At 39.9% G+C, this 27,604-nt stretch overlaps 1 protein-coding gene across 6 annotated transcripts; it reads left to right on the plus strand.

Annotated features, from left to right (window-relative positions):
* On the plus strand, positions 1–27,319 carry RALA (RAS like proto-oncogene A). Of its 6 annotated transcripts, none has more exons than XM_068935960.1 (6): positions 281–480; positions 4,912–4,967; positions 19,231–19,385; positions 20,293–20,501; positions 24,194–24,368; positions 27,136–27,319. In XM_068935960.1, exons 3-6 carry the CDS (start codon positions 19,272–19,274, stop codon positions 27,256–27,258), a joined length of 621 nt encoding a protein of 206 aa, XP_068792061.1. In that variant the 5' UTR covers positions 281–480; positions 4,912–4,967; positions 19,231–19,271; the 3' UTR covers positions 27,259–27,319. The 6 variants fall into 6 exon arrangements, with proteins under 6 accessions (XP_068792059.1, XP_068792061.1, XP_068792060.1 ...); XM_068935959.1 differs by having other exon boundaries at positions 314–480; positions 4,912–4,950; XM_068935958.1 differs by lacking the exon at positions 4,912–4,967 and having other exon boundaries at positions 1–480.
* The last annotated feature ends 285 nt before the right edge of the window (positions 27,320–27,604 follow it).

Raw genomic sequence — 27,604 nt, forward strand, 5'->3', positions numbered from 1 at the left:
CACCATCGCCGGGGCGGGGCCCCAAGGCGCGAGCCGACCCGGCGCCGGTGCCCTCGCCCGGCGCGCGCGCGCCCGCTGCCGGAAGCAGCTGCCTCCCGCCTGCCGCCCCCTCCCCTTCCCCCGCTCTTTCCGGAAGCGGGTTCCGCCCGTGGCGCCCCGGCGGCCTCGGCCCCTGCTCGCGCTGCGCGCGCACTACTTCCCCTCCCCTCCCCTCCCCTCCCCTCCCTCCCGCGTGCGCGCGCCCCCCTGCTTCTAACTGCCGTCCCGGCGCGTTCCACGCGCGCTGGGCTCGCGCGCTCCCGTGGGCGGGGGCGGACGTTCGTTCCCTGCCTCTGCGGCTGCCGCCGGCTTCGCCCTCCCCCCGGCTTCTGCGCGCGGGAGGGCGGCGCCAGGGCTCTGCCCGCGCCCCGCCCTCCCCACTCGCTCCTCCAGCGGGCAGCGGAGCTCGCCCCGCCGCCGCCGCCGCCGCTGCCGCCGCAGGTGAGCCCGGGGCAGCGCGGGGAGGAGGGGGGGCCGCCGCCGCCTCGCTGGGGAGGGCGCTGAGGCCGGGAGCCCCCCGCACGCCCCCGCTTCCCGCAGCGGGTGCGGAGGGCGCGGTTTGAGCGGTGGGGTGGGGCTGCGTGTCCGTGTCCGTCCCCCCCTCCCCCAGCGCTGCCCGCGCGGGGGTCGGCGCGGCGGTTTGCGCCACCCGCGGGGGCCCGGCCCGGCCGTGGGGGAGCGGGCAGAGGCGGGCGCGGCCCGGCGCCCCCCGCAGCGGGCGGTCGGGCGGTGCCCGCTGCCTGAAGGTTACGGGAGCCGGAGCCGCCTCCTGTTGCTGAGGGGGAGGCGTCGCCGCCGCTGCCGCCGCCGTGTCCGAGCGCCTGGCCGGTGCCCGGCGGCAGCGCCGCTACCTGCGGAGGGGCGCGGCGAGGCGGCGGCGGCGGCTGCCGCGGCCCGAACAAAGGGCCGCGCCCGGGTGTCTGTGTGTGTCCGTCCGTGTGTCCGGGGCGCCTCGGGTCCTGCTGGAGGCGGCGGCCGGCCGCCTCGGCCGCGCCTCCTGCCCTGGAAGCGTGTCAGCGGCTGCCGTGTGTGTGTTGAGGATGAGCATGAGCAGCGTTTCTGCAGCGCTCGCTTGCTGCTGGGTTTCGTGTGCTGTGCTCCTTCTTTTCTTTCCTCCCCCCCCCCCCTTCTTTCCCACCCTCCGGCGCACGTTAAAGACGTGGCGTGACTGACTGTAGCCTAAAAAGCAAAGGGAGGCACGCGAGGTAATGCCCCTTCAGTTCCCGAAACAGGGGGCACCTCTGAATGCACTTGGCTAGCCGAATCATTTCGTGTTTATTTCGGGCTCTGCTAATGGGAGCTAACAGCTTCAGCCCCAGCTTAACCCTCACTGGAGCCCCTTCGAAACTAAAGAGTTAAGTGGGCCGTGCGCGTCCCAAGAGTCACTTGGAAAGAGAGGGTTTTTTTCTGTATGATCCATGTGTCTGCTTGAGTCTCCGGGGACCACTTATTATTTTTGTTAAAACTAAGGCAGGTGCCACGTTCATTTTAAAAATAAAACGATGAAAGAAAAAAGAAACGTAGTGTCACTGACCTGTCCTGTTAGAAAGACTGTCACAATGTTTATTTTCAGACTGAGAAGGACTAACGTTTTGTTGCAAGTTTTGCAGTTACTCTCATTGAAAAGAGGCTTTACCTTCTGGAGTACAAACCCTTACACTTTCCCAAGCAGGAGGGATACGCAGCTCTGCTGGCATCTTAATGTTTAGAGGTAGAGCATGGAGAGGTCCGCACAGAAATCTAGCAGTGATTCTTTGTTTTGTTCAATGGAAGTTAAACAGAGGAGAGAGGAGCTCCTAGGAGAGAAGCTGCCTAGACTGGGAGAAGAAGATTTTTGCATTCTCTCAGTTATGATTACTAATAATTATACTGATAACTGGATTCTTAATTAAAAATCCTGTTTCTTCTTTTCAGCCTACTTACTTATCTGATAGCAGGTGCCTCAGCATTTAAATCCTGGAAAATTGTGAGCGTTCTTAAAAGAATGAAGAGGAATTATGTGATATTTAAAGCCTTTAGTCTATGCTTGTGAGACAGCTTGCCAAACATATTTTCTGCAGTAACTTCCAAATTGTAGAAGTTACTTACCCCCACCTTTTTTCTCTGGATAAATGAAAGTGAAGTACTATTGCTCAGAGCAGTCAAAAAACCCTGTCAATGAGAAGTCAACTGTGGGGGTTATATAAGCTGTGATACTGAAATAGTGAATGTATTCCTTTATTGTTACAAATTCCCTGATCTCAGTCTTCACTTTATCATGTTCTTCTGAAACTGAGGAAGGGGAAAGATTATCATTTTAGGGTGTAGAATAAGTGTTTTAAGAGTTGCATGTGCTTCAGCAATGTTCAAGTACTGTCTTTGTAGTTCAAGAACTTAGGAGTTTTAACCATCAAAGAGAAAGCTAAATGTCTGCTGGCTGTGCATATATTGTAATATGTCATCTGTGGGCATAAACTCTTTATATAAATAATCCATAGAAGTAGTAGCCTGTATTTAAGGGGGAAAGAAAGACTCTGCTTTGTATTGAGTTTTGCTTCCGTAAAAACAGTTTTGTCTTTAACCTCAGTTAAGTCATACTGACGTATGGTGGTGTCCTGTATCAAAGAATAATATAGGTACAGCATCTCGTTACATAAAGAGTTGTTTAGGCAACTGCATTTCAGCTAATTGCCAACAGCGTTATTTTTCCTGCAGCTTAACAGTTGAGGAAGAAATAATTATATGAGAAGAATCTTCTAACTTTGATTAATTTGTTTGTTTGGCCAACCTAGCAAGCACAATAGGATGTAGGAATAAGTCACTGATACATGTCTAGACTGTTCTAGATGGGGAACTCCCCACCTCTCTTGGGAGCTTTTACAGGCAACTTCCAGTTAACTACCAATGGCTCCAAGCTATTGACATTACTTTGCATCTAAATTGAAATCTGTTTCAACTGAACAAGGCAGTTTGGTATGCTAGTGACAGAATTCTGGTGAATGTATTAATTCTTGTGAATGTTTTATAGCCTGCCTGCATCACGTGCACAATTATGGGGCAACTGTTGTAGGTCCCTTTCCTACCTTACCAAGAACTAATGTGAAGAACTAAGAAAACAGAACAGCTAGTGTAACTACCACAAATCCTACCAAGGGGTCTGCAGAATGTCCTATGCTTTCTGGAATTACTGAGTAGGAAGTTGGAAGGAAATGTAGTGTAAGCCAACTAATGTTGTCTTAGAACATCCAGATGAGAGAGGATTGATTGCCTTTGTGCAGAGGGTGGCTTAACTTTATTGCTAATATTTTGTTTAGGGTTTTGTATCTATCAAAATTACTAACATCTTTGGGGCGATAGATTGATAACTCTGAAATATGCAAGCTAGTAACATGTGGGGAGACGTTAGACAACATGAAGTACAGTGACAAAGATTGATACTGAACAGAACTCAAAACAAGCTATGTCTTAATCTGTTTATAATGGTAACATGGAGAGGAGCCAAGAATGCAGAGAGGGTAACACAAATGAGATAGAAAGAAGTTGCGTTGCATAGTAACTCTGCACTCATTACTTAATTGAATTGATGATGCTTATTTTGTGATACTGGCTCCTTAGTTCAAGCAATTACCACGTGCATTGAGTTCCTACCAGTGCAGTTCATTTAATGTACTGTACTTTTTTCTCTCAAACAGTAAACTTGCTAGGTGATTTGATGCAACGTTGTGGGAGCATCTGGTGCAGTGGCCCACAAGGTTGCATTTACAAATGGCACGTAAATACAATATATGGCCAAACAAGTATTTCTGTGAAGAAGATTACAGAAGATGTGATTTTTTGCAGAGGAGCCTGGTACCTGGGCTCAGCTTGGTACCCATTTCGTTTTGTTCTCTGAAATTATAAGTTATCCCCTTCAGTGTCACTGTTAGACAGATCTTTAACTCTGGTCCTTGTCTCCCGCAGTCTGAGGATGCTTACATATGGCACTCACATACGAACAGGCAGCAATGTTTCAGTCAGCATTAAACAAAGTACAGTAAACATGGAAGTCTTCCAAACATGAAACTTTTATTAAGAACACTGAAAGGCACCTAAATGTTGCAGAGTCCTTTACTTTGAAAGTAGTCCCCTTTGAAGCCCATCAGATAGTACAGGGGTAGATCTTTCATTTCAAGGCTGTTACAGTATAATTCTGTTGGTAAGCTGTGCCGTTTCCTGAAAGGGCTTTTAGTATGGAAGTAGTTCATTTCAGCAAAGCTTTCCCCAGTGGAGTTTATTTCAGGCCTCCAAATGAAATAAATTATGCGGGCAGGATAACAGTGTTAATGTGACAGACTTCTGCAGGCATGCTGCCTGCGTAAGTCACAAATCACACCCTTGACGGGGTGAGGTCATGCCATGGATGCTGTTTAAGTAGACTGACCCGAAAGCCCTACTAAGAGCAAGGCTGGTAGAAGCTCATCCTTTACCCACAGAGAACAAAGAAAGAGCAAAATCAGATACTGCATGAAAGCAATTATTGTGTAGAAGACTATTTTGGTATGACTACTGAAATACGAAGTTTTTACACACTTAACCATCTAAATTAATTCCACCTTTGTAGTATAACATGCAAATAAAATTTCATTCAAATCTTCAGAAGTTTTTTATTTTAAGAAATAAAACTTTGATTTGCACGCTTTAACAACTTTTATGTAAGATCAAAATTTATATTTAACAAGATCCCAGTTAAGAGTTTATTATAATTCCTCAGTAAGTGTTCCAGCAGAGTCATGATCAATAGCACAGTAGACATTACTACAGCTTGAATGCTCTGACTGTTGTTCACAGTTATAAATTTACACACTCAAAGTTATCAATGATTTTTAAGATGATAATTTGATATTTGTTTTGCAGTGGCACCATTCACATTGTGAGCTCAGTGATGCAGGACTGGTCTGTATGACTACGTGGTTTGTTAAATCATCTTTCCTTGATACTTCAATTCTGTTTTTTGTTTTTTTTTTTTTTTAAACCTGCTGTTGAACTGCTCAGGCATAATAACTGTGAGATTCCAGCTCATTAATATGAACTGGGAGTATGGTACATAATAAAACAGCAAAATTTAATCCAGAAAAAGAACACTAGAGTCCAGATTCCTTCTGCAAACGCTCTGGAATTGTCATTCAGAATTTAAAGAGCAGATCCATTGGGCTAAATGCCATAACCTGCTAGCTGTTAAGCAGGTTCACCCTCTGAAAGATTGTTAACAGCTAGGGCGATAAGGAAGAAAAGATGGCTACTTGTAACTTTCATCATGGGATTACTTAGTGCAACAGCATGCGGCACAGGAATAGGAAAATATACACTCTATAACTTGTTGAGATCATAAAATGGTATTACTTGATTGTTTTCCTCTGTTAAGTAGAGACTACAATAAGAGCAATCATAGCTGAGTCTAAGGAAACTGCTAGTATGAATGTTTACTTTGGCTTACCTTAATACTAATTTTGTTTCAACTATGATACAGCATAGGGACATGGAAACACGGGAAACCATTTTCTGAGCAATTCTTTTTTTTTTTTTTTTTTTTTACAAGAATATAGATGTCCTTATTTCAGAACCATTAAAAAGGGTGAAATTAAACAAATGATTTTTCCAAGTGCAGCGTTCTTTCTGGAAAAATTTGTGTGTGTCTGTTGTAATTATGTAGCAAAAGTTAAGCAGAAGCCATTGTTGCTTTTTGCCCTTAGAGGAGTTAACTAAGTTCTAAATCTTAATCTGGGTAAGGTTTCAGTGCTTTTACTTAAATGTTATTTTGGTAATAACTTGGATCCTAAGACATAAGCTCTGCTTTTTACCCTTCTACTACTACTGTGAGGGAAAAATTAACTTTTAATCAGTATTTATTGTACCTTGAATGTCTCTATGCATTGTTAAAGAATCCCATTGTGGATGTTGCTACCTAGTATTTCTTGTGTTCAGATAAAGGGGGTTATAATCAGTAGATGTTCTTCAGGAGGCCAGAAGCTGATCCACAAAATATGTTACGGAAGCCTCTATTTGCATTTCCATGCAACTGGCTTCCTCGCAGCCAATAACTCTGAGTGAGCGTATAGTTACGTTAGTTTTACTTACGGATTTACAATTAAAAACATGGTTTTGTCGAGCAGCTGCTCACCGAAATGCTTATGTTTCTCAACTCTTCTGCTCCCAGCTGCCATAGAGTGGGCTATGAAATGTTTTGTGGAATTATTCAAAAATCTTAGGAGGTCCTGGTGGGGGAGGGTTGTTTTGTTTTTTGAGAAATCTCTTTATTGTGCTGATTCTTTTTTTTTTTTTTCCCTTTTGGAACCTATTGGCAAAAGTAATCTTACTGGAAAATTGTTAACGTGGCTCATGTTGAACTTTTCCGTAGAAGAGCATCTGTTTTCCTTAAGATTAAATAAAGGTTAGCCTGTATCTGTGGTATTCTGCCTCTTGCAAAGCTTGAGCTTAATAGCTCTTGCTTTCCAAAGGAGTAGAGGAATTAAATAATCCAACAAATCTGACAAAGAACTGAGATCATGTGAATAACACAATGTAGTTGAGTTTCTTCAGGCTGGGGAATTTGAAGAGCATTGCAAAAACAACTTAGTATTAGTGATCTTACCTATAGTTTGGAAAAATTGAAGAAAACTACCCATTGCTTGAGGAGCAAAGTATTGTATTATAATACACATTTTAGGCAAGTTTCTTGGGGTTTTTTTCTTTCTTTTTTTTTTTTTTTTTTTTTTAGATTTTAGGAAAAAAAGTCTAATTCTTGGGGAGAAACTGAAGCAGAAAGAATTTTACAGCCAAACGTAGGATTTTTATTTTAAATGTTAGCAGTGAACTACAATACAACACAACATTGAAATGGTCATAACTGACCCAGTCAGGCTGGTGTAGTTACTTTTAGAATTGTCAGCTGTTTGACAGAGATTTTCATTTCTGTTTCTCAACAGACTGAGATCTTTCATGCTGGCCATTATCAGTGAACAACATAAATGTGTTTTAACAAAACTAACTCTTCTAGATTGTATGCAGGCACTCAGCCTATATATTAAGAAAAGAAAGAAAAAACAATTAAAAAAATCTTTGGGAGGGTCTGAAAGCTGCAGAATTAACTTCTGACTGCATATCTGGCAATATTAGAAATACTGCTGCTGAACTGAAAATATGCAAGTGATGAGCTGGAAATAAAAGGTTTTCGTAAGACAGCAGTAGCAAAGGTTTTGCAGGCCAGAGGAAATCCCGTATTACACCATACCACATCAGAAAGGTATGAGGTCGCACATACTTCTTACTGGAATTAAAGTTCTTGTGTTCAGAAACGAATACAGCTCACGTTTGCTACTGTTCAGCGTTGCAGCCTGTGTAGGATTAAATCAGTTTAAAATGTTGATAAAGATATCAGGTTTCACCAAAGACAGACATCTGTAATAGTTCTTCCCTGGAGGGGCTGACCTTTAAAAGAAACTGGATGTGGTCTGTGACCACTGTTGAAATGCCTTTGTGGCTCTAATGTTGCATTATATGTGTATGCATAAAAGCATCTAAGTTGGTAGGGCTTTGGACCCATCTGGTGATGTGCAGTAGAGTACCATCCTTACTAGTGGCTTATCTAAGATTGCTTTCATTTGAAGTGTGATTAGCAAACTAATTTTTCTGTTACTTATCTGAAGTTTTTGGTAGCTGCTTCTGTTGATTGTCCAGATGGTCTAAGATGAAAATCCTGCTTGCTTCTGGGTTCAGAAATTGATGTGTGATTGCGTACGTTGTTGTAATCGCCAAGAATGTTTTTAGATAGCTAGTTCTGTTAACGCTTTCAACTTGCGCAGTTTTGTTATTGTAAGTCATTTAACAGTTCTGCAGTGTTCTGAATTGTCGATAAGAATTCGAGTCAGAACAAAAAGCAAACTTTTAAAATTATTTCTGTGTGTTCTGAGAACATTCAACCTGGAAACGTCTTCTGTGGCCCTGGAAGAAAAAGCTAATCCTCATTGTTTTAAGCAGGGCAAGATGACAAACACACCATGCCCTGACACTGAATATGGAAGTTGATAAATTGACTTGAATATTAAAAATCTGGCACAAAGTTCATGGATCAAATGCTGTGGATTTCTAGCCACTGCGTGTTTTAGCCTACAGTATGTGAAGTAGCCATTAAACTCTTATCATGTACCATATATTGAACTAAAAGGCAATTAATTGCCTGATTGAGTCTTTCATGTCTACTAGATTGACTGTTCTGAATTTTCAGTTGATAGATTCAGTAGTCTTAAAATTAGCAAGCTCTAAAAATTGGGAGGGATCAGATGGAGCAGTGTTCCAGTTTCACAAACGTTGTATTACCATCATTAACAGCAGCTCTATAGCCCCTTGTGTCCTTTAATCACCTACTCAAAAGGTTAATTGCAAGTCCTGGTGTATTTGCAAACCAGGCTCATTCAGTGAGTTACCCGTAATGAAATCTTCCCGTGAATAAAACAGAAAAATCAATAGGATTTTAGGAAGAGCGATTTGTACTGTGTGGTATGTGAACTGGAAGGGGGAATTTACCAGAACAAAATGTGGCTGCAAAAGTAACACTTTTACAATGATACTACAAAAGAGTACTTAAAATTTGTAATTGGGTGGTAAAACAGATGGCAAAGGCATAAAATGATTGAAATAACTTAATTGCCAAGTCAGATCTCACTAATGAAATTTATTGGCTATAGCTGGATGGTTCCCAGCTACCAGCTAGGGGAAAGTTCCCAGCTAGGGGAATAAGAGAAATTATTTGAAAGATGAAATCCACCACGCTCGTATTCACTTAGTTTCTGTTTGGCTGGGACATTGTTGTGGGCAGAGAGAGCGCTTGCCTGTATTTGTGAAGAGGAGACGGAGACTTTGGTGGTTCCTGCCTCTCAGTGTCTATTGCCAATGTCTGGGCCTGTGCGCTAGCACCATTTGGGCTGCAGCCTTTGATATAAATGTGTTTGCACCTGCTGGAGCACATGTTCCCTGCATCCTTCATTGCCAGAAGCCAATTAATAAAATGTGAAGGACGATATATTTGGTAGTGCCGCTCTGCTGCTGTTGAAACTTCATCCAACTGGGCTCTGACCACACAGAAGAAGGCAGTGCCTGCCTCAAAAACCCTTTATTTGAAAGCTTAAACTTTTTCTATGTCAAGAATTTCATAGGAGTGTTATTCAAACAAGGCTTCTGTGTTCGTTCTGTCTGTACTAATACTTTGAAAGAATTTCAGGGTGTCCATGTGATTTTTCACTGTAATACTATATGACTGGCTAATGAGGCAAAGTAAGTTGTTTTGAGCAGGATAAATTCTCTGAGCAACCAACATCAGAATTTGTCTCACAGTAAAACAAAATGTATGCAACACAACCAGACTGTTTCTAACTACTAGAATACACTGATGGCTTCCCTACTGTCGTGTACTTAACCGTGCTGCGTGCAGCCTGGCAAGAACCTAGTGGGACCTTGTTTAAATTTTGCAGATACTATTTGTTTCTAGTTCTCTCTGTAGCGAGTTTACTCTCCTGTCAGTGAAGCAGCAAAACTGTTCAGCTGGAGTTTCAGGGTTATAGAGTGTGGATCTTAATTGTCCTTTCTAGCTTTAAAAATGAATCTGAGTAATTGCTTTTTTCTAGAAAAAGCACATCTTGGCATACTGAACTTCTAACTAAAGAGTACAGGGTTGTTGACAATAAATGGGGTATCTATGTTATAGGAAAACCTGATTTATGGACTTGTTTCTGGCAAGCCTAGATTTTTCCAGTATGTCTTTTGGAAGCCTTCTTCAGACTTTAAAGACTGCTCTGTCAAGCCACGCCAATATACTTCCATTTAAGTCTTCCTTAAGTTTGTTTAATGAATGCTGAAGTAACTATAAGTGTACTGGGGCAAAAAGGACATACTGATGTGGCTGAGATTTTCTTTTGAAATATGACTGGCACAAAAAGCTGTTTGCAAGACACTGAATATGCTCTCAGTAACTTTTTGAAAGCAGAGGTCTTGAACTGCTTTAACGGTGAAGTGTTAAGGCTCGTGCTGTAAGTCCTGGAACAGTGCCTTGCAGGGAACTCCATTTTTGTTGCTTTCCAGAATAGCTGGAAACAGCAGCTCTAGGCAAGTGGGAGTGATGCCTGACTTGTCACAATTAGGAATCTTAGCTTCCTAACTTGCTTTCTCACACTTGAAACACACAGTGAAACTGGCTGTGGCTAGTATGTCTTAGGTGACACAACTTTAACCGTGTCCTTAAAGTGCTTCCCTCCAGTTGAACAGCGTTAACCTATGGCTCTGAGTTGTTGTTTCTGTTTTACTAAAATTTATCCTCGTAGACTATGTCTTGCCACTTGCATTTTATATTAAAATAATAAAATAAAGTCTTTGTCCTGTATCAAATGCTAAATATAATTCAGTGTTCGTAGCTGCTTTACATAGCATCTCCCATGAATGTAACTTGACTTTCCTCAAGGGACTTGATAAGGGATATTTGGTATGGGAGCCTCTTTGCAGAGGACCCCCTCTTCTGTTTTAGCCTGTTCTTCCTCCTTTAGTTCTGCTTACACTAGAAAATCCCCTGTAGTACCACAGAACCTGTTTGGCTTTCTTGCCTGGGTGAACCTGCAAGCCTCTAGAGTGGATAACTTTGACAGACTAGGGGGACGGTTGGTCTTTCTTCTGCCATGGCTGCTGCTGTTAATTCTTTCCTCATGGTGCATAATGTTAACAGTCTAGGTGTGTACGTCTGTATTCTCGAAGAAGGCATGACACATACACTTTGCACTGAAGCAACACTTCAATGCTATCAGTGTCAAAAAGCTAAGTTGCCTGGTGGTTAGCATACAGTGGTACAGGGTGTCAGTCATGTAATGAGCTTCAGGAAGCAGAAACGGTGTTCTAGATTCTTGTGTAAATGTGTATATTACGAAAATTACTTCATGGCATAGCTTTAGTCATTTGAACTCTGAAAATAAACTTGCTCTTGGTGTTAACTTAGGTGCTGTGCTTTAGTCGGCTTTTCTTCCTGCTTGTGTCTCTGGATCAGTCCAGATAAACCATTGCAGGTATCTAGATATCTTGCAGATATTCCAGGATAGCCATCACATAACTTATCAAAAGTGGGGAGTGTTCAGCAGTGCTAAATTATGGTTGAACAGAAGGAAAATAGCCTCTCATGTTTGCATTGTGTTTCCTCAGTATTTATATGCTGGAGCTGCTGTAGTCCTGCTTTCCCCATGCTCAGCCATGTTTATTTCTGGTCTGTCTTTTTTTTATGCCAGCAAGCTTGTTTAGGTAGCTGATCTGTCCAGAAACCAATAGAGGTTAGTTTTTGGCCAGAGCAGTTTCTGAACTGATTTTCCACCGAGTTGTTGCAAATGTCTGTGCTGCCAGAAGGAAGGGTAGGTCAGACTGTGAAAGGCTCAGTTTATATCAGCTTTGCGAACACACGGGCTTGCGTGTCATGCATTTTGTCAGCTCTTTATGTGGACGATGATGTAGCTTGTTCATTTTCTTTACAATACACTGCAAGATTTAAAATCTTAGCACCTTGATCTTGTTCAGGAATGCATCTGCTGTTCAGTTTGTCAAGTTTTTGTATGCCATTCTGTATGGGTTTAGAGAAATTTCTTTGAAGTGTCTTCTCAGAAGTCCTCTCGCCCCTGCTGTATGCAAAAATGCTGACATGGTGACTTAAAATATATGGAATACATACCTATTTTCACTTAAGAAGCTGCTGTTTAATTCCAAGAAACTGACACAGTAAGGCTGTGTTGAGCTTTGGGAAAACTGCAGGGAAGTCTGCAAACTTGTCTACTGTTTGTGAACGGTTTAGTGACTTGCTGGAGGGATCTTAGCTCTTGTGGTTTTAGGAGTGATAGAGGTGCTGGAACACGGGGACCACTGTTCTTCCTAGCAGGATAATATAACTTATAGGAAGGATGCAACCTTAGTTACTTGAAGAGTTCACTGGTTGACTCTTCCTGTTTCAGTGCCTAGGTAAGGTTACAGTTCAAAGTACCTATCTTGAAAAGCTGGGAAATACAGCGCCCTGCTACAGGAGGAGATTTGCTGTTGCGGAGAGTTTGAACTCAAGTCAGTTCTCTGCCCTTTGCTTTGTTGTAGTAGATGGGTAGTCACCTTAGTAAATTTGTTTTGCCGTATGGGAGGTACAAGTGACATTAAGGAGTCTTTGGAAAAATTTCCTGCCAGACCTTGACTGTGCTTTGAAAACTGTTTGAGTCATGCGAAGCTATGAATCCTGGTTCCCAGTTCAACAGGTTTACATCAAAGGGTTATTTTCAGCAGAAAGGCAAAGACATTTTGTGGAAGTGTTTATGACTTGTTCTGAGGTTGAGGTTCAGAAGGCCTGTTTCATTGTCTAATGAGATTAGTAAGTTCTAAGATGATTTACCTGAAAATTTGATTTCTTCATTCTTTAGGCTACCATTTAGAATTTGTAGTGATTATTGAATTTTTGAAATATATTTCAGCTTAATACAATATTGATGCTAATTTATGGCAGATATTGCTTGTTTAGATTGTAATAAAAACACAAGTCAAGTTTGAGATGTGGAATGTCACTTATCAAAATAATGCTAATCTAACCTAAAAGGCTTCCTTACTCTCCAGTTCTTAAAACAGCTGGCATCATGTATTCCATCCTATGTCCTCATGTATCCTGTCTATTTCTGGGTCATGGGTGTTTTTGCTGATCTGGTTTGAATACTGTAATTGGAACCAGCTGTTGGGAGGGATGACTAGCTAGGCTCTGTTTGCCTGGAGCTGCCTCCCTCCGTTTCCAGGAACGTTTTTGTTGCAGGAAGATCTGAGTCATTCCTGAGGTATCTTCCAGATATTCTGCATGTAGTATGCTAGTCTGTGCTGGTCATTTTCAAACAATACATTTGCAAGCACAGTTTTGCTATCTTTAACCAAGCTACTAGACTCAATAAAAATGAAGTAGCTGGATAAAATTATGATCTTTTAATAATGGATAAGGCTATATTGCTTGATGGTCCCTGGGGGCATCAAATGTATTGACCCACTTTTTAATTTCTTTTATTCTTATTCCTGCACTTTTCCTGAGAGTGCTGAACTTGAAACTCATAGGCCATGAGAGACAACAGAATTATGAATTGCTTTGCAGGAGCTAAGAAACTTTGGAGACTGTTCAAACTCACTTTAGAAGATGAAGTTACTGTGGAATAATTCCTATAAATTTTCACGTCAGAATAAGATTAAAAAATTGTAGCTAATGTTTCTGGAGTTGGGAGATTATGCTAAACATAAGGTGCAGAATAGCGCAGATGCTAGTTTTTATAATAAAAATGATTTTTTTAAAGAAACTATTACTAAATTTTCTTTAGTTATCATATGGTGATTAATACTACATTTTGCCTTTTCTGGAAGTATTTGGTCAAACCATGCTATGTGCCTTTCCTAATTTTGTGCAGTTAGCACGTATATTTCAATTAAATCGTTTGTATTCCTCCAAATTTATCAAATTTACTCTCACCGATTTAAAGAATCGAGTAAAAGCAGGTGCCATGAAGCATGATCTACCAGTTCTAGTTGGTGCTCTTTATATGAAACAGTCCTCAGGGAAGAAAGTTGTTCATCATAGAAATGAGTGGGTAATGAGGTTAATATGACAGTCATGCAAATCTTTATGTAATCTTCTGTTAAAGGGAAGGAAACAAAGCAACTGGAATTCAATTTTGATGTCATAGTTTTATGAAGGCTATAAAAATGCCAACATAGGAAACTATTTTGTAATTGAAGAAAGGCACTGCTATCTCTACTTATTAACTAGAATCTATTATGCTAACCGTGCCACCTGTCTTTAAACACAAAGCTATGTTTAACTAGTCCCCTTCAATCAAATGCCTGCAGCAAGTCAAAGTTCTCCTGCTAAGGACACCTGCGTTTTCACAAAGCCTGCATTCAGCTTTATGTAAAGAGCTGCAGAAGACGCCAGCTGAATTTGTGCCTGTAGTGATGTGACTTCACAATGTAGCACTTCTCCTTCCCTGGACTGCTCTCATTGATGTTTCCTTTGCGGGACTCCAGAGGATCAAAATGGGCAGAGAAGCTTCTTGGCCTCTAATGGCCAGATTCCCTAAGAAAATGAGTCTGTCTAGTCACATGCTCTGTTCTCCCTTAATATTTGCTGTTGGCTGGTTTCAGGGACATTCTGAGATACAGAGGGTTAGGTGTCTTGGATATGATTGTTCCCATACATTTCCAGAAAATCAGCTGCTCGCTAAACAGAGATAAATCTATATCAGTGAAAGGAGGAAGGAAAGGAAGCAATGTGAGCTCAACATTTGTCAGTCCTGTTTGGGTTAATATGCGGATACTTTGTGCTGGCCATGTTGTTGCTCCCTTTCAATGCGAGTGTATTGCAGGGGGATGTAGAGGACAGTTGGCACAAATCTGTAACAAAGCATGCTTCAATTAATTGTTTTACAACAAGTTATTCTGTTAGAACAAGTAATTTCCAAAGATTGGCTGAGAAATAGGACGTTAAGGGACTTCATTAAGAGGAGTCTTCTGAATTTGGCCAGGTGAGCAAGATGAGTGAGGGGTGAAAGAAGCATATAAGGTTTTCTCACACATAACCGAGAGGCCTAAAAAATATGTTTAAGTAGGCTAAAGAAGTAGATGGGAGGACAAAGTAAAGACTAATGTAGTAGGGAGATCAAAGGTTCCTACTTCAATTTCTTCTTCCCTACCATCTATTTGCAAAGATACGTTGCCTGAAAACATTGTCCCTAGAGATGAAAGCCCCTTTTCATGCTGGTACCTGATTAGCTTACTTGCTGTTGTGGATCTGGATAACCATCAGAGTTCCAAGACCTTATGCAAAAAGTTAACATGATGCTTACGTAGCTTTCTTGCCCAAGTTCCTTTTGCTACAGGAACGCCATTCACCTCACCCCCTTGGTTCTTGGAACTGAATGTTGTGTTTGAATCCATTGGGGAAATAGAGATAACACCTCTTGCACGCAGCACCTGCTATATCACGTGTGAAACTCGGGAAAAGATAGTACTGCTACAGGTAGAAGCCAGTCACTCGATAGGCAACAATTTTACACCTCCAGCTACAAGTTCCTAGCGCTACACAAAATGATCTTAAAAGTTATTTTCCTACTTGCTCTCCTTTCCTTGGACCAGATTACTACACTGTTGGACAAGATGCCATTGCTGCAGCGAACATGAATTATAATTGCTTCTCCTGCAGTTCTTCAGATTTAACCTAATCGCTCCCTAACCTGGCTCTACAAAAATGATCCTAGTTCCAGCTGGAAACCTGCCACTGGACGGAGCACAGAATTGTGGGGGTGGTTGTCTGTGAGCAGGTGACGAGCAGCTGTAGGAGCTGTGGTGAGAGCTGCTTACTTTGGCTCAGCAGCCACTGAGATTCATTTATGCCCTTGTTTGCTCTAACATGTTGGAAAAGGGCAGCTCCTTGGAGTTTTATCTGCAGCAGAAGTGAGGAGAGACCATAGCATGGTGATTAGACAATGCCCTTGCTCTTCTGAGTGAAGGTATGGTGTGTGTTGTTGATCCAGTTAGTCTTTCATATCTTTTACAACTTGTTGGACTGCACAAAGAATGTTTAAAAAAACCCAACCAAACAAACTTTCATGTATGTCGTCAGCTTTACTGCTGGCATGGGGATTACTGATGGGTGTGGTAAAAAGCTGACCTGCATAAATGGATAATACAGCTATTGACAACACCCTGCTGGCTGTATGTGAACTTTTCTCTGCTGTAGGGTGACATGGAGCTCTATTGTAGGATAAGCCTGTGTTTATCTTCCAACCGCAAAACAATTTTACAATGTAAAACTTTTTAAAAAATCAGAGTACACATATGAAAGTATTCTTTGTTTGAGCAACATAACACTGGGTTCTTGGCACAGTGCCTGTCAATTTTGTCAAAATTATAAGATAGGACAAGTAAAGAAACTGTAGTTAAAACTGAAATTAATGCTTGTTGTCAACACTTACGAAAAAAAAGTCAAGCCACATCAATTTTAAGGGTAGAAAAAGTTACTCTGTATGAAATGCCATGTCAGGTACCTTACTATTAAAATTTGAATCTGTGTTCCGCTTCACTTTTAAAAGCAGACTTAAACAAGTGGAAGTGTGTAGCAGCAGTTTAAACCTTATCTCTTTCAAGGTTTCTTTTCTCTCTGGTGGGATACTTGCTTCAAAGCCGTTTCTCTGGAAGGAGTGCCGTTTGCACAGTATCAGACTGTACTTGCTTAGTTTGTAGAACTAAGTAAGTTAACTGTTAGTTAAACTGTTAGTTTGTAGAATGTATTTATCTCTCTCTTTCCACATTGTCTACCATTCAGCAGCCCTGAATTTTGCCAGTGTTACATTTCTTTCCTGGATCTTGAAGAACTTAAGAGGAAACTGACCTCGCTGAGCCTCTTCCCACTACAAAATGACAGAGTACTTATGACAAGCTTATCTTTAAGATTTGAAGTATGCAGTAGCGTGGAGTTTTGCTATCTTCACTATCTTACTGGAATCTTGTTCACTGACAGTTATTGATGACTCGATGACTCAGGGTATCATTTGGACTGGTTGGGTCAGTTTGTTTTTTGTTTTTTTTTTTTAATTCTGAATTTCTTTCTTTGACTCAATCTCTTATGCTGCTTTGAAAAGACATTATGAAGGCTCCTGAAAATGCTCGGCTATCAGAAGATCCTTCTGGTTAGAGAATATACAGTGAAAAGTAGCACCTTCGTTAACCTCTGTATTTATAAGGCTCTTTCAGCTTGGACGTCATTGTTACGGCTTTTCACAAGTATGTAAGTGTTGACTGTTGCAGAAAGTACAAAAAGTGGCAGCCTGTCAAGCTACTTTGTTGCACTGGGATCCTCCCAGTTGAATTGCACCTTCTGGTAAAACACGAATTTTCATGTTGGTTAATCTCAAAAGACTGTAAGTTAATTCTCAGTTAATGTTACAGTGAAACATGACTACTGTGTGTTTGAAATTTTTCACAGATTGTAGTACTGATTTTGCCCAAACTCGCCTGTTAGTAGTCCTGCTGAATTCGTGTGGAGGTACTTCAGTACTGAAATGTTTGTAGAAGAGTATTCTGTTTTTCTGCTTAGTAAGGTTAGTATGGGGCATATCCGAGTATGTTAGTGCTTCAGTTTTCTGAGCCCAGAATGTATGTATTGTAATCGAAACTTGTCAACTGGGCTGTTGCCAGTTGAGAGCTGGAATTCAGAGGAATGTTTCCTTATATTACCTGCCTGAAACACATACTAAAAAGCAGGTTAGGCTGACATTCATGGTACATTTTTTCTTTTAAGAGAAAAGCATGAAGGCAAAAACAATGTGGAGTAGTTCAAAATGCAGTGCAGTAGGTTGAAAAGGTGCATAGCTTGGAGCTATTTTCATGTTCTCGTACTCCCTCTTGAGTGAAAAGAAAGCAATGTTTTTTAGGCCACGATGGCCAAAAATGAAGTATTTTTTTGTTCTTATGCTATTTATCCATCTCCTTTTTAAAGTTTTTAAAAGAATTTGTAACAAAATGTTAGCTGTATTTCTCTCCTACATATCTATAATTCGTACACCAGCTTACTGGTGCTCGGTTTACTTAGATAACCTTTCTGGGAGAACCAATTTAAGCCACTTAATTTTCAATTGCATTTTCAGAATTCTTTGACAGCGTAGTGAATAGTGTTACCGATGTGATCCAGGGACAGCTCTTCCCGTAGGCTGCTGCTTCCTGTTCCTGCCCCCAGGAAGGGTTGGCTTAATTGCCAGTGAAGCTTCAGCTGGCATGCTTTTACACTTACTTAACTGCCTCAGCTGCTAACAAAACTCAGTGCATGTCCTCGACTAGGGAGTTTGATGTAAATTTTAAGAAAATTGTTGTGCTTCAAACAACTGTTTGAACTGCGCACAGCGGGTGATTTGTTATACTAGAGGATGTAATTTTAGTATGAGATTGTCAAATAATCACGTGCTGAGCAGACGTAATGGCATCCTGTTACTACACTGTATTGTCTGATACTTCTGTGTATAACTGAATGATTTTGTCTTCCAAACGTGTTGTTGGTGAGCTTTCTAATTACCAAAATTTAAGTTGCATTTAGTTCTCAGTTGCTAATGTAAGTGTCTCTTGTGTTTTGCGTCCTCTAATATGGAAATCATTGCACTTTTTGAACATCAGGGCTTATTTTAGCCTTAAGTCTTAGGAGGATGGTATTTTCCTGTAAATCTGTGCAGCGACTTTCCCGTATTTTAAGAACCGTGCTAACTGCTTATAGACTAATATATTCTGACTTTAACGCATACAGTTATATGACTGGTGGGGTGGATAGGGAGTGAAAGGAAGGAGTAGGAGGATAATTGTTGGAGCTCTACTAAAACATAACTTTTTTTTACACATCTGCATGTGCACATTAGATTGTAGAATTAACCGTCATAGAGCCCTTTGATATAAGTGAGGTACAGAGATTTGCCCTTGGGCAAACAGTTACAGGACCGAGACATCTGTTCCAAATGTACAGGATAACAACGTTTGTCGTCTACAAAGGCAAGCTGAATCTTTCACTCTGCCTGAACTAGATTATTCTTTCAGTTTTCTGATTGACTCAGTGAAACCAGATTATTTTTAGGATTTAAATGACACGTTTGCCTGTTTTTCTCTCTAGTGAAAAAGTACGCTAACCAATCCTTGTTGCTGTTTTTGTTGTTTCTTTGTGCCTGCTATTTAAACTGGAAATTCCTTCAAATGTGTGTTTTCCTTCCCCTGCAGCTGTCATATCTCATGGTTTCTTGTATGGTGTTGACTTACTGTGGTTTTCTTTTTCAAGTCTTGCTTAGTAAACTAACAAGAATTTTTGACAAATTCTGTGTCTCTAAAAGAAAACATTACATACCAAAATGTAAGTCTCTTCCCCTAATCACTGTTGGATGCTGCACACCCACTTGTGCCCTTTCGAAACGGTGAAGGCTTTCCTTGCCCATGCCGCGAAAAGATAATGAGCTCAGTATAATTTGTGGAGTGGTTTCTAGCAAAAAAGCAGATAGCTTTCACTGAAAATAGCAGAACTGAAATACAAGTCCTTAGATATGTAGGGGTTTAAATTGAATCAATTTTAAGGAGTGCATGTGGGAAGGGGTAAAGGAAACTAATGGAGCAGTATTTTTCTTCTAGATTTTCTCATTTTACACCTGTGAAATTTCTGCAATCCAAAGATGGCAGCAAATAAGCCTAAAGGACAGAATTCATTGGCTTTACACAAAGTCATCATGGTGGGAAGTGGTGGTGTAGGAAAATCTGCTTTAACACTGCAGTTTATGTATGATGAGGTAAGAATTTGCACTAGAAATTCTCTTATGAGATGTCTGCCGCACAGTGTAACTTAAGCGTTCATTGGTACGGTTATTTTCTGAAAGAGTCTAAATGTATATGACATGGTATGAAAGCTGGCCATTAAAGTGAACAAAAAAAAAGATCTTTTGTGAGGTTTTGGATTTGTACTCTGAAGACACCTGTGAAGGTGTAATTTGGCATTTTTCAGATTTCTAAGCAATTAGCTGAGATTTTTAGAAATTGCTCAGTCATACTATCAGTATATTTTGTCATTGGTCACTGGAGCTATTACAACTTATTTAGGTACTGTAACTCAAAGCTTCTTCCCTTAGGTAAGTTGCGTATTCCTGAAATAATGCCAATTTTTTTTCACTTTTAAGCTACTGTGAAGAGAGGAAAGGAAATCTTTTTCTTTTTGTCCCAGGAAATCTTTTCACTTTTTGCCAATGAAAGACATTCTTTTTGCCTAAAAGATACAAGTTATCACATCAGAGTCCTTTAAAAAATTGTTATTAAATATATTTAAAGTCAGGAGAGTCCGACAGTGTAATGGAACCCAGGTAGATGTTGTATTTGACCAGAAGCAGAGGCTTAGTTAGCACACAGCCACTGATGTTTTGCAGTTACCCAGGTAATGTCCAAAGTTTCCTTGTAATGGCTGAAGAAAGCAAAAACCCATACATTTTTTGGGCTGTGGACAGCCTGCTTTGACTATGGAAATATCCATGTTGAATCATGTCAGTACTGTCACATAGCCTAAATATATATGCTTACTTATTTCTTACGCTGATCATATAGATGTTTTTATATCCTTATACGCAAATAATAGCATTTGCATCTGTATTTATTTTCCTGCCTTTGGTGTACAGACATGCTTTTATACAATAAAGATTTTGTTTCTAGTTTGTAGAAGATTACGAGCCCACCAAAGCAGACAGCTACAGGAAAAAAGTAGTTCTGGATGGAGAAGAAGTACAAATTGATATATTGGACACAGCAGGGCAGGAGGACTATGCTGCAATTAGAGATAACTACTTCCGAAGTGGAGAAGGCTTTCTTTGCGTCTTCTCTATTACAGAGCTGGAGTCCTTTGCAGCTACTGCAGACTTCAGGTAAGTTACAAAGCAAGTTAGTTATTGTAATTATACTGGGATAAAAAGGTGGGGGTTTTTTTGTTTTGTTTTTAAACATCCTTATGATATCCAGGTTAGACATCAGCAGCTCTGACTAGTTGCAAAAAGTTTTGAATAGGTGCCTCACCACGCTTTCACTGTCTGCATACCAGTTTGGGTATCTTTGATGCTGTGTTTCTGAATACCAAAAAGGCTATTGCCACAGAGCAGATACTTAGCAGTGTTTGGAAAGCTACTGCCCTTTGTAAAACAGTGCTGCTTGGTGCTTGCGCTGCAGTGAAAGAAGCAGTATTTGTGAGCGGGCATAGTGCTTTCCAAAGTAAAGGACATAATCAAAATTGCTTATAGACTGACTGTGTGGTGACGTGTAAGATACAATACTGCATTTTCTCAAGAGGCTTTTTTAGTTCTTGCTTCATATGAAGGATTGTGTTGTATTTCTTTAACCTGTGAAACAGCACCTGGAGCAAATAAGGCAATTTCAGCAGGTTCAGCTGTTTTATGCTAGCATGCTTAATAGTTATGAGGATGATGTAACCAGATTCCAAATAAAAACTGTGCAGAAGAATCACATTTAGTGATGTCTGTCTGCAAAGTTTTTGGCTGTGATGAGTATGAGCACTGGATTCTGGGAGACTCCGAAATTTATAATATAAGCAACATAGGTCTTTCTACCTCTTAAAAATGATTTTTATGGACAAAAGGGATGAGTCGTGTCTTTGAATATTCTGCAGTAGCTATGCATTTTATGTAAAGGGCTGCTGTAAATCTACTCTTTCAGCTTTGCTTGGATATGAATTCTTTTTCTCTGTAAAATGAACGGATGTAAGTTCAGGGATTTATAAGACAAAATTGTACATACAGTGTTACACTGTACAGTGTTAATACTTCCAATCAAAGTCAGAGAGCGTTTCCCTTAATAGGGAGGAACACAGTAAAAGCAAAATTTAGGATTGGATTTTTTTGGTATAATGAAGATTTAACAAGGTAGCTGTTTGTTTGTTAACACGCTTTTCAGGCTTGCAGCAAATTAAGACCTTTATAATGTTAGGAGGCAATATAAAACAGGCACCAGTAAATTACAAGTGTTTAATTTTGGTAAAAAGATAAAACCTATTTAAAACACTTCCTGCTATTAAAAAAAAAAAAAAAGGACTAAAGAGACCAAAAAAACTTTGCCCATTTTAAGTGTGGCAAAGGAGGGGAGGAGATGGCCTTCAAAATATGAGAATGGAGACGAATACCAAAAGAAATGAGCTGAAACAGAACGCTTCTTGGAGATGCTTTCATAGCTCAAGTTAATTAGCACCAAGTATCAGAGTATGTTTAATATGACCCCTAAGGGAGGAGGTCTGGAGAGTGGTGGAAGTGAATTTTTCCCCTTGTGGTGTTTTTTATTTGTCTCTCTGTATGCACATAAACATGTATACATGCTTGCACATATAGATAGATATGTGTGTGTGTATTTAGAGAGAGCGCTTGAGTGGTTTGCCGGCTTATGCTAGGTATTTGAGTCTTCTCTGTCCTGCAGCGCTATTTAATATAACTGAGCTCTACATGCAAAATGACCTGTTCAAGTCTGTTTAAAATCCTGTTAATGCTTCAGAGGGTATGATCTTCTAAAGATAAAGTCCTACTTTTTAAGGAAAGGTGAGCCTTGGCAGTATACGTGTTAAAATAGCAAAGGTGGAAGGAAAATCTCTTTCCGTCACTGAAGAGATTAAAACTCTCCACAATCCAAAACCGCAGATGCGTTTCAAGTTGGCTTTGAAACACTGGAAGCTTAAATGCTACAATGTAACTCAGAAAAATCACACTATTCTTTCTGCTCTGTATAAAAGCAATCTGCATGGCTTTAAGGTGCAGTTAAAATACCACTGCTGTTTTTGAGCAACCTGCGGGAATACTACTTACGATACAATTCTGAAAGAAATTACAAGCAAAATTTGGATGTTTGATTGTTTCCATGGAATTTTGCTCTGCTGGAATGGCAGAACTCCAACAGGAGACTTGTTTACTACTATTCAAAGTCTTCTGTGGCTTTTCTAGTGTGCTCTGAGATGCCAGTGGTCTTTAAGTAATTTTTTTTTAACAGAAAGCAGACCTGCAACAACTAAACTTTTAAACATTTGAAAGGCAATTTGACAAAGTGTGCTCTTGCTTTGAGTAGAAATGGCCTGACTCTAGTGCATTTTTTTTAACATTTAGATTTCAACCTGCCATGCCTTTAATTAGATATTTCTTATTTAGCATATAAGAAATATGCTCTCTTCAGAGAGAGATCACCATAGAATTTTGTAACCTGGATTGCTGTTATCTCCTTAAATGGCTAAATTGTTTTGCATCACCTGAGCAACAGTGATGAAAGCTGCTAATTTTTGGCACAAGTCTTATTTGCACTGGTGCACTGAATTCTCACCTGGTCACAGTTCCTAATCCACTGTCTATTTAAACTACTTCTGGATAGCTGAAGACAGTATTAAAACTTTTGCTCTAATTTTGGGGGGATGTTGCTCTAATTACACCTGAGAGATGACCATGATGTTATAAGCTGCTTCAAATATATATTTGTTGATTTAAAAAAAAAAATAGTAATTTATAGGTTAACTGCAGTTTCTCAGCACTGAGTGGAGTTTCCCAAAATGATGGTTTGCTATTCAAAGTTGTTTGTTTTTTTTTTTTTAATAACGGCAGGAGGATCTTGCTGCACAGTGCATCAAAGCTGGTTAGAAAGATATTAGTTAACTCTCTTCAGTTTCACTTAAAACTTGGCAGTAGGTTTCACCCCAACCAATGAAAGGAGTATGGTTTTCTGTGCTTTTGTTGAACTTTAAAGAATTTCTCCACCAGGAAGGGCTAATTTTCACTACTGACTTTGCACTGTTTTTTAGGACAAAATAGATGGTATCCCTCTTACTTCTGGGAAAACAGTTCTTCTGTTGCTTTGAATGTATTTCTAATTAGATGAAAACTTGTTGTACCAAGGCATTTGTAGTATTCAGTTTTATTCACAACTTTAAACCCTTCATCCTAGCAGTTCAGTAAACAGTGGAAGGGTCTGCCCTTGAAAAGTTAATGAGTGTGCAATTTGCAACCTTATATTGGCTTATAACTGAACTAAGATCTCTGCAGAGACTGAATATAATTCACTTTTGAAAGATTCCTGAAAGGAAGAGGTTTTCTCTTGGTGTGCTGCAGTAGATTGCTACTTTAGTAGATAATTTTTGTCAGCTTTAAGAAATGGCTGGTGTGTTTTATTAGAGGAAAAAATGCGTGCAAAACTCACTATAAACACTTCTACACTTACAAATAGTAATATAAAGACAAGAGGAAATAATCTCAAATTACACCTTTAGTGAAGAGATTACTTTAAATTGTCACCTAAAACAATCCTGTTCTACTGTTTTAATCTCTTACTGATTCATCCCTTCTTTCCTGGAAGACTCGTCGTCTGTCTTGGTCTTCACTCTATATAGTGTTGTTATGAGGCTTGAGATTTCACTTATGTAAGCTTCATAAAAGGAATAAGTGGGTTTTCATTGTATGATGGAAGAGTGTTTGTTCTGATGGAAGTGTGTTTATTCTGATGAGTTCTCTTTGTGTTCTAAGGATAGTATTCCATGCACTGCTTAATTCTTCCCCCTCCCCTTTTTTTTCCCCCCCCTTTCCAGGGAGCAGATCTTGAGAGTAAAAGAAGATGAGAATGTCCCTTTTTTGCTAGTTGGTAACAAATCAGATCTGGAAGATAAAAGGCAAGTTTCTGTGGAGGAAGCAAAAAACAGAGCTGATCAGTGGAATGTTAACTATGTGGAAACTTCTGCAAAAACACGAGCTAATGTTGACAAGGTAATAACTGGCCTCCTCTTAATACAAAGAATCCATCCATCAGTTTTTACTTCATACCCTTCCTCCATGGATCATACTTTGTATGTTCTAGTTATCTTAGCATTGTTTGTGAAATGCAAATCGAGTACTTTTCTCCCTTAGCTTGTGATGAGCGTATGGCTAGGTCATTTCATGTAGAACAGTGAAAATGTCAGGTACAACAAGTTTATTCCACCCTCAGTTGCAGGGAGAAGGTTATTAGGCAAGGCCTTACATTTCATTAAAAATTTCCTGAGGCAGCTATTTTTGCCTAGACTTCTTATCATGTTTTCTATAACTAGAAGGCAAGCTGCTTCTGAACAGCAAAGAATACTAGCTGGTCCTCAGCCAGAATGAAAACAGCTACAGAAGTATATGGGGGTGGGACTGGAACCCTCTCTGCCACAGATGCCTGGTTGTATGTTAACAAGGTTCATCCATTCTTCATTGAATTAAGTTTTCAATAGCCTAGGAGGGTGTCATGAGTTTTAATGGATAGAGAGAAGCTGGTTCAGAAGGCTGTGAGATAGAGCAGAGAGAGCATCTTTGTCTCCAAGAAGATAAACTATTGATTAGCTGTAAGAATGTCAGTTAGAGCTCTAAAAGACAGGACTTCTTGTAATACCGAATTCAGAAACGTCTCTCGGCCTTGTAAACTACAAAAGTAATTGATGGATGGCCAAAGAAATAAGCAGCTTAATGTGCTAGCCTTTCCTTTCAGACCTATTGACAGGTTTGATCATGCATTGAAAAATTTTCTAATGTGAATCCTTACATATGAACTGTCAACTGCCACATGATAGCTATAATGGGAATTTGGCTGTTTTGGAATATCTAAAATCTGACTCTTGTATGCTGTCAGTTGCCTTCCTAAAGAAATGGATTGTTCAGTTGAACAGTAAGAATTTCATGCTGCTCTGGATGGAATATTAGGTCAGCTAAATACAGCAGAACTCAGTCTCATTTCTGAATTCAGCTCTGTTTTTTTTATTTACTATTATTTTTTTTTAAAGTATATCTTAAAAGTTTGGGTACGTGACTTGCAGTTAGCATCCATCTATTACAGCCGTTGAGAAACTCCTAGCTCTTCAAAATCTACTTCACCATCCTTTACCACCTGGGAAAACAATATACATTTTTAATAGCACTCTACTTTCAGCAACTTTTGTGCACACGTAGCAGGCTACTGCAGCACTCTGTTCAAATTAACTTGCAATTTGATCTAGCTCCAAGTTTCTTTCTGTTGCCAGTGGCGTTATGGATCCAGATCACAAGGTGATTAGCATGTATTATATAGAGTCAAAGTCTGACAGGCCATAAACAAGGTGGTGTTGGCAATAGTAAATACCGGCTATTCTTAGTTGCGTATTTTCTTGGAGCATCTGAAATTATGGGGCTTATTGCATGAATTGAAGTCACTATTCTCTAAGAAAACTGACTTCTCTGAATGTCAAAATAGTGGCTTGCTCAGTTGGCGAAAACATGGTCAGCTTCCACTCAGTTTGGTAAAGGTGAGAGAAACTGAGCACCTTCTCAGTAAGTTAAGTTATCCCAGGCAGCTTAGTGCTGTAGCAATGCTTAAGCAAGTTGACAGTTGCATCACACCATCATCACAGATATTTAAATGCAATTAAGTAACTTAATCCACCTTTAGAAATCTGAAGGCAATCTTATTCTTGACGGAAGCGTTCAGTTACGTTGATTTTTCCCTCAGCCACTGTAATGAAGGTTGATGCTTGTGCTGCAATCAATATGAGATTAGTCATTGCAAATTTAAAAAACCTACTGTGCTATGTAGAAAAGGAGTCTTTCAGGCCCCCTGCGCTGTCTTTCACAGAAATGGATCAAGTCCTTCAAAATATAAATCTAGAGAACATCTTCCTGAGAGAGAGAAGTCTGAGAATTGCTCAACTGATTTGCTCAACTGATCTGCTACGATAATACGGATGAAATACTTATTTCCTTCGGCCCCCTACAGGTCAAACATGTCACAATCTGCTTTTCTAATGAATAAAGTAACTGGATGTAGTCCCACCCTAAAGCCTTAATTGAGAATAGGATCTGTTAGGCAGGTCATTCATACATCTCAAACTTTGTTGCTTTTGTTTCCCACTAAACCATTTGATGATGAAAATGAAGTTCGTATCTACTTTGAGACTATAATGTGGCAGTTGACATTATATAACTAGTTTTTAGACTAGGTAATCTTATGATTGCTAACCTTGTTAAAAAGGAAACGCTGATATGTCCCAGTCACTTTGTCTTTAGACTTGTGTCATGGGGCATACTGACTATGAAACACTAAGTACCTACTGCTGATCTGATAATACGCTGTTAGCGTTGGAAGTGCCACTTTTTCAGCCTATACAGTTAAACACTGAAAATACTTGAAATATAAACTGACTTCCTAGAGTGTCCTCAATAAGAAGCAGACAGTACATTTAAAAAAATTCTGGACAGTGGTATGACTCCTCTGCTTTAAACCATGTGGAAAATTGTGCCTAATAGGATTCATGAGCATATATCAGAAGACTTGGGAACTTTATGGTACCATAAAAGAAGCAGTTCTGCATCATATAGACTCAGCCTTCAGAACCAATGCAAGATTTCTTGGATTAATATTCCTTTGTTCAAACTTGCTGTGTATAAGTGACTTTATTTTAACCAGCTGAAACGGGTATCATAAGTGATAGCTTAAATTGAGTGCCTGTGAATGTTTTGGCATTTACAGTCTTGCATCTTTTTTTAGGTGTTTTTTGATTTAATGAGAGAAATTAGAGCCAGAAAAATGGAAGACAGCAAAGAGAAGAATGGGAAGAAGAAAAGAAAAAGCCTAGCTAAGAGGATCAGAGAAAGATGTTGCATTTTATAATCAAAACCCTGAATTCCTTTCCTACCCTGACCATACTAATAAAAAACATAATTTATAAGCATGCCATTGAAGGCTCAAGTGACTGAAATTACTCTAACATGTTGGAAATTGTAATGTACCACTAAAAGCATGAATTGGATCTGCACTGAAAGTCAAATTCACTGAAAAAAATTGATGTGGCTTCAAGAGAAGCAAAGTTCAGTCCATTTCATGATTGCCTACCTTACCACATTTCTTCTGAATGTAGTGTTTCATAGGCAGTCTTTTCTTTAATAGTAAGCGGGGAAGGGGAAGTATTTCTTTGTGGATCTTGTAAAGCATACATTTTTTATCATTGATAATTGTC

Source organism: Struthio camelus, chromosome 2 (assembly GCF_040807025.1).
Source record: "Struthio camelus isolate bStrCam1 chromosome 2, bStrCam1.hap1, whole genome shotgun sequence".
In the NCBI taxonomy this organism is placed as follows: Eukaryota; Metazoa; Chordata; class Aves; order Struthioniformes; family Struthionidae; genus Struthio; species Struthio camelus.

Excerpts from the sequence above, each read along its gene's own strand:
- RALA (XM_068935958.1), top strand. The coding sequence starts at position 19,272 with ATGGCAGCAAATAAGCCTAAAGGACAGAATTCATTGGCTTTACACAAA. Across the intron at positions 20,502-24,193 it reads GCAGCTACTGCAGACTTCAG|GGAGCAGATCTTGAGAGTAA; the intron begins GTAAGTTACAAA and ends CCCCCTTTCCAG. Across the intron at positions 24,369-27,135 it reads CACGAGCTAATGTTGACAAG|GTGTTTTTTGATTTAATGAG; the intron begins GTAATAACTGGC and ends ATCTTTTTTTAG.